A 6,942-nucleotide genomic window follows, 5' to 3' on the forward strand; every position below is an offset into this window, starting at 1 on the left:
ATATATATATATTTGGTTTTGGTTTTTCTCTTTTATCTCTTTTGTTCGCTTTTCTTTTCTCCCTCCTTTCTCTCCCTTTTAACTTAGGGGTGGAGTCTCCTCAGAGGAGGGCTCTGCTATATGTTCTGGAGGCTTCTCTGACTCCAAAGAGATTTCTTCTGGCTTCTCCTCTGTCAGTTTAGGTTCCTCAGGGGCTTGAGATCCCTCCAGCTCCTGACTCTGGGCCTGGCTGTTCATTTTCTCTTCTGCTTCGATTTCCTCCGAGGTGGGAATGGAGTTTTTCTTCGGACGACCTTTGGGCTTTGTGGGAGCTTCCTGTCCACCCTTCAGCACCTGCAGCACAGAGATGAACCATCAGGATCAGTCTGAAAAACACTGCTCTGAGATATCCTGTTCCTATGTCTAATCCCCTCTCCCTTCACAGCATCACTGCAGCAACAAGACACTTCCAATCAAAGATCTGTATCCAAGCTAATCCCAAATTTGGTTGAAGTGGCATAACTTCTGCAGCTGTTATATACATTCAAAGAATAGCCTAGAACTGCATCCCCTCTCCCAGAACAGAATACATCATCTCCTCTGGAGAATGTCACAGTATTAGGTTGGATACTAGGAGAAGGTTCTTCCCCCAGAGGTGTTTGGGCACTGAACAGCTCCCCAGGGCAGTGGTCACAGCCCCAAGGCTGACAGAGCTCCAGGAGTGTTTGGCCAATGCTCTCAGGCACAGGGTGGATTGTTGGGGTGTCTGTGCAGGGACAGAAGTTGGACTGGATGGCCCTCAAGGGTCCCTTCCAACTCTGTATATTCTGTAATTCTGTGATCATGGTTTCCACCATGGTTTATTGGATGATTGTCCTTTCTAAGAAGTACTTTAACTGGGAAAGGGTCCTGAAGCTGAGAAGAAGTAAAAGAGATGAAGGGAAGAGATGAAAAGCAAGAATTACTGATATCAGCTCTGAAAACTGCACTGGTTTCCATAGAGCAACACAGTCTTTTTTGCCTATGCACAGAACCAATCCCGCAAGCACTAAGATGACAAGAATGGCAAAAAAAATGCAGAGAGAGATATTTTGGTTCTTCCCTCTGTTCTATTCTCATTTCTTTCAGCCCTTTGCTTTGTATCCTTCCTGCTGCCTATGGTCCCCTCTAGCCCACCACATGCACTGCAGTGGTAATACTTTAAAAAGAGTGTATCTCTGAGAAAAGTGATCAAGAATAAAACAAGTGTGGGTATAAATAGGCTCAAGTTACTGGCACTATGCTCAGCTTCCAAATCTGGTCTTCTGAAACCAGTTTTTAAGGCCCATGGAGAAATGGGAACAAATCACTCACCATTTTCTTCCACTTCATCCTACGGTTCTGGTACCAGGTCTTCACCTGGAGCTGAGTCAGCCCCAAGGACTGGGCTAAGTCAAGCCTGGGAGACAAAATAGACACTGAAATCAGTTAACAGAGGACAAGAGGAGCTCAGATGGTGCAAGTAAACCAACACTCTAAGAACATACAACAGTGGAGCCAACAGAGAAGACGTTTACTGTCTCTCTCATCAGTTGTTTGGAGTACAGTCAGACAAAAGTGATAAATACCACAAATTTAGGATGTAAAGACAGATGCTGCTATGGAAGAGACAGGAATATTGAGGTATTTGCAGGTTCTCTGTTCTCTCTTCTCCCCCTAGAAGTCACACAGTTTGCCTGTGCTCTTGGAAACACAAACCTGCTGCACTCCAACTGCTGCCACTCCATGTTTGTCCATGAATTAGGGAGCCAAAGGGACATCACAGCCCTGAAAAACAGGTCTCTGCTGTCTGAAGCAAACACTTAGGAGCCCAGCATCAGGCTGCCTTTGAAAGTGCTACTCTTTGTATCCTATTTCTTCTTCACTGCCTACGTAATGGGGATCATAATACTTAGCCACTTCTCACGGAGTAGCAGTACATCTAAACCTACTCATTTCATATGCTTTCTGCTAATGTAGGCAATTTAGGCTCATAAGTGAGTTTATTTGCGTGTCTAAGCTTAAGGGGATATGTGGCAGACACCCATAATCCTGATTCATCCTGCCCAAATCTCAAACCCAGGCAAGTTCGTGTGAACCCATTCATTAGATCTATATTAAACCCCTGGATATGAAGCAAATGGAGCTCAGAGTAATTCCTGATCCTTCCCCACAGGTGAGAGCCCAGTGCAGCTGGCAGTTTTGTAATGGAATTGCACAACGGATGGAGTTGTAAATCCTCAGCAACACCAACCAAGTGCCCCGTGGAGTCACGCAAGTCCTGCAGGTGGGACAGCACCAGCTCCACGTGCCAAAGTGTTCTGCATTCTGGGGATTTCTGGAAAATAACTCCTTGCCTTCAGATGGGAGAACACACAAGTTTTTCATAGTCAAACTTGGGTTCCAAGCTGAGCTCCTAGGGCAACCAGGCTCGTGTGTACAAACAGCCATGGACTCCACACCAGCTCTCTGCTCTCCACTCATGCTCATTCTTGCTTCTCCCCAGCTCTGGAATCTCTCTGGACCTTCAGGCTCATTATGCCACTACCTGCCTATGCTCCCTTGATCTGAGACACCATTACTGTTATGTAAAATCACAATCTGGCACAGTCATTACCCTGTCATACCTCACTCCCTTCCTCCTACCAAACCAGGTGCTCCAGGTGTCCTCCCAGGGGCACAGTCTGCATCCAGGCCAAGAGCTGAGGAGTGAACACAGATCACAATCCACTGCTTTGCCATCACATTTCCTGCCATGAGTTGACAGAGAGAAACAGCTTGGCTAACTCTTTGAGCCTTAGTGCATGTCTTGTAACACTTTGACTACCTGCAGCCATCTGCCATCTCTTGCCACACACCTCAGCTTAACCAGCACTGCCTGGAAACCCAAGGAAACAAACACAGGGGAAAGGGTACACAGACAGGAATTGCTCACCAGCCTCAGACGTGTACAAAGCCAAAGAACAGTCATATGGTAATATGAAATTACAGCCTCAAGTGCTTCAGCAACAGTGTCGATCAGCTGGTAATGTGAAGCTGTCAGGAGGCAGCTCTATGAGACAGGTTGGCCATGGCCAGGAGATCTGAGCTCACTGCAATCCTCAGCTTGGTGACAGGCAGTACAAGCAAAGAATTCCACCTTGGACACTTTCAAACCCTCTCTAGGTTTACAAACCTCATAGGAGGAATTGGATGGGTCCTGCCTGGGGTTAAACCACAAGACATCACCTGACCTACCTGTCAGGGGTAGAGAGATACTTCTGCTTCTGGAATTTCTTCTCCAAGCCCATCAGTTGGATCTCTGTGAAGATGGTCCTACTCCTCCGTGGCTTTTTCAAGCGTGGCACAGGCTGCTCTGCCTCCGACTCGCTGCTGCCGTGGGCCTCAGTGGCAGGAGGGTCTGAGCTGGCAGGGCACGAGGAGGGCTGGGCTGGCAGCACTCGGGAGCTGCTGGCAGCTGGCAGGAGGTGAGGCACCACCGAGGGCTGCCTGGTGATGACAGAGATGAGAGGATATGCCCTCAGAGAAGAGGATCCTGGCAGGGAAGGAAGCAGAAGTGGATGAAGGTCAGTTCAGTGGCACTGGAATCATAGAATCATAGAATCAGCCTGGTTGGAAGAGAACTCAAAGATCATCAAGTCCAACCCTACCATGGTTACTAGCCCATGGCACTAAGTGCCACATCCAGTCTCAGCTTGAAAACCTCCAGGGATGGTGAATCCACCACCTCCCTGGGCAGCACATTCCAATGCCTGAGCACTCTCTCTGTAAAAAATCTCTTCCTAATATCCAATCTAAACCTCCCCTGGCAGAGCTTGAGAGATGAGGGACACAGGAATAGCTTTCCTGGCTCTGCCACTCACTTGTTAAATGACCACAAGCCAGTTAATTCCCCTCTCTGACCTGTTTCTTCTCCCAGATTGCAGAGCTTTCCTTGTGCTGGGCATCTTGCCATGTACTTCCCTAGCCCAGGGAAAGGAAGGACTACCTACCTTTCCACTGACTTGGGTTTCTGTTTTAGGAGCTGTTCTAACACACACCATTGAAGTCATGTCTAATTACCACAAGAGATTAAATCCAGCAGAGATGAAATCTGTCCCCATTCATGCAGCTTTGCTTCCCTGTGGACACTAGGACAGGGTTCACTTGAGACAGTCACCTAATCTCCCCTTGCAGGCAACAGGCAACGGAGTTCAAGTCACAAATCATCTCATCCCTAGTAAGTTACTGCATCAGATGAATCACTTTGATCCTTCACTGTCCACACTGACCCTGCTGACCATACAGGCAGATGTGGATGAACAGATTAGGAGCAGAGTTTTTTACCATCTCCAAACTCTACATTTTATACCAACCACTTGATACCAGCCCTAAAACCAAACCAGTTCTGCTCCAATCCTTTCAGGTCAGGGCCGTTCCGGGATGACAAATCCAAACATTCCCAAACACTAGAGGAAGTTCTGATTCACATCAGCCCTTCTGATTTACAGCTACAGCAGATTCCTGCTCAGCCTTAGCCCCAGGAAATCAAATGTTCCTTTAAAATCCAGGCAGGGAAACAGAGCCACGTATGGGAAACCTACACTCACTGGAAAATACACAACTCTGCAACCAACTGCAGAGTCTTGGGCAAGTCACTTTCTTGCACAGTTTACCTCATTTGTAAAAGGGAAACAATCCTCCTTACCTACTTCACTGGTGGTAAAACATGGCCTAAAGTTTAATGTACATAAAGCATCCATAGATCTTTAGATAAATGGTGCTGTGGAAAGGAACATATTACACCAGCAGCTTTGGTTGGGAAACCCTTGATATGAATCACCTCTAATGAAAATAATGATCTGCAGGCCTTGATGAGTCTATTGTGGTGAGTAACTCTTTGCAGTGGAAGAAAGGAGTTGCCAGCCTGGCCTGCTGGTGACCTGTATTCCTTTCCCTCCTGCCCCAAGGGTTGTGACCACACAAGGTCCCAGGGAAGATGCAGCACACAAGGCACATCACACAATGGTGTGGCTTGTTGATTGTTGCTTCTCTCTGCAACCAAGGCAAGTTGTGCAAAATCCAACCACTTCCAAAGCAAACTTGGGAAACTATTGCCAAAACACTGTAAATCCCAACAGATTGGGATGTAGGCACAACTGTGACTATAGACTGAGGTTTAGGCAGACTGGCACTTAAGTCTTGCTTTCTCCTCCACTTCTCTGTAATGCAAGAAACCAAACTGTTTCTATTAAATGTAAAGTTTTCCACTTAAACCACCAAGGAAGTGCTTGAGGGATGAGACCAGAATTGTCAAACGAACCTTTAGCTTGTGTAAAGCTTTATCTACCTTTTCTTTCTGTGGATTTTCTCCAGCTCAAGGCTGTGCTGATCTATACCATCACCAAGGAACCTGGCAGAAATTCTGCCTTGATTCACAACCTCACTGGCTGCTCAAAGATCATAAATTAGGACAGAGCACACTGTCCTGTTCTTACACTACCAATTCTGTGCTCCCTGAGATTTATGCACCCTCTGACACCAACCAGCAACACAGAAGGTAAACCAGACCCTGCTCCCATGTGACCTCCTTGTCAGTACTCACTACAGCCATCGTGGGATAACAAAAACAAGCTGACCCACCCGTGGAACAGATGATTTCCTCTCCTTCAGCCAAGTTTGCAAAGAGAAAAGCATCTTCTCAAAGGGCTCCTTCATTGCCAGAGTCCTGTGCAGGAACCCTGAAGCCACCTCCTCCACCATGAAGATGTTCCTGGGTGAGCCAGGAGGTGTGTTGATGTCCTCACCTGGCAGCACTGCTGGGACTTAGCCCTTCTTCACTGCTGCTCTCATTCACAGAGGCTCTGAGAGGCCTTAAGGATCCCAGTTCCAATCTGCTCTGGCCAAGGAGACTGAAAACTGATGCCCTATCTTACTCTATAAAGGAGTGGATCCAGTCTTATCCCATCTCCTGATCCCACAGTTTGGGGTCCTGGTTCAAACCTGCCCAGCACAGACCTCCTGCTCCTCTGCAGGTTCATTCTCCAAGCCTTATCCCATATCCTGAAACCTCATTCCTGTCCTTGCTCATGGGTGGCTTTTGGCACCAGATCACTGGGGAATTGATACTTTCACCCTTGTACCCCCATATATTTCCAGCAGGGCTTTCCATAAACCACATGGTTATGGAGAAGTAATAAATCACCAGAGCTCAGAAACTCCTGCAAGGCTCCAAGTGACTGAAACCTCTGCACAAAATCACTTTTACAAGGAATTCTCTGCAAGGGAGGTCAGCAAAAGCTATTGGATATCAGAGCAATCAGGGATATTTGCTTTCCTGCATGGCATGGCAGCAGCACATGGGACTGCTTGGAGCGAGGGAAGGATAGTTACAATGGGCCCAGAGCTTAAGGTTTGAATCCATCAAAGAGGGGAAAGTCTTTTCAAGCTGTTTTTTGAATAATCAGGTAGGATCAGGATGAAAAGAACTGCTTTGCTCCTTCCCAGATTAGCAGCAAGATCTTGTCAACTTGGTACAACAGCAGTTGGTTATTACAGAAGCAAATGACATTGGAGCTGTTCAGGTCTACATTTTCTAGCATTGAGCACCTGAATGAGGGGATTCATTTTCCCAAACATTCATCAGCCAGCAGCTGTGACCTGGCCAAACACTCAGAAAAGCTCAGCACATGCTTATTTTTGGTGCCCACGTCAGGACCCCAATTTATTTATGGCCCTTCTGAAACCTTCTGCGCAGGTCGTGGTTTGCAACTGCTGAGCTGATTCGAGCTCCAGGTGGTGAACAGATTTGTGAGGCTGTTGACACCAAGTGTTGTATATTTGTTTATCAGTTGTGCTCATAAGAGAAGACTTTGCTTATGGTTTGACACCACCAGTTGTGACAGTGCTTTTGGAAACTAATGGAATCACATGTTGATGTTCAGCCCAGTTGGATACAGCTCAGCT

General features: G+C 47.0%; 1 protein-coding gene across 1 annotated transcript; it reads right to left on the reverse strand.

The window, feature by feature from the left end:
• Positions 1–59: 59 nt before the first annotated feature.
• LOC103800956 (homeobox protein BarH-like 2) lies at positions 60–3,533 on the reverse strand. The gene is made up of 3 exons (XM_009073350.1): positions 3,235–3,533; positions 1,333–1,417; positions 60–333 (listed from the first exon to the last, which is right to left on the reverse strand). The coding sequence occupies exons 1-3, from the start codon at positions 3,285–3,287 to the stop codon at positions 79–81; spliced, it is 393 nt and encodes a 130-aa protein (XP_009071598.1). The 5' UTR covers positions 3,288–3,533; the 3' UTR covers positions 60–78.
• Positions 3,534–6,942: the final 3,409 nt, after the last annotated feature.

The sequence above is a fragment of the Acanthisitta chloris genome, unplaced genomic scaffold (assembly GCF_000695815.1).
Source record: "Acanthisitta chloris isolate BGI_N310 unplaced genomic scaffold, ASM69581v1 scaffold44214, whole genome shotgun sequence".
NCBI lineage: Eukaryota > Metazoa > Chordata > Aves > Passeriformes > Acanthisittidae > Acanthisitta > Acanthisitta chloris.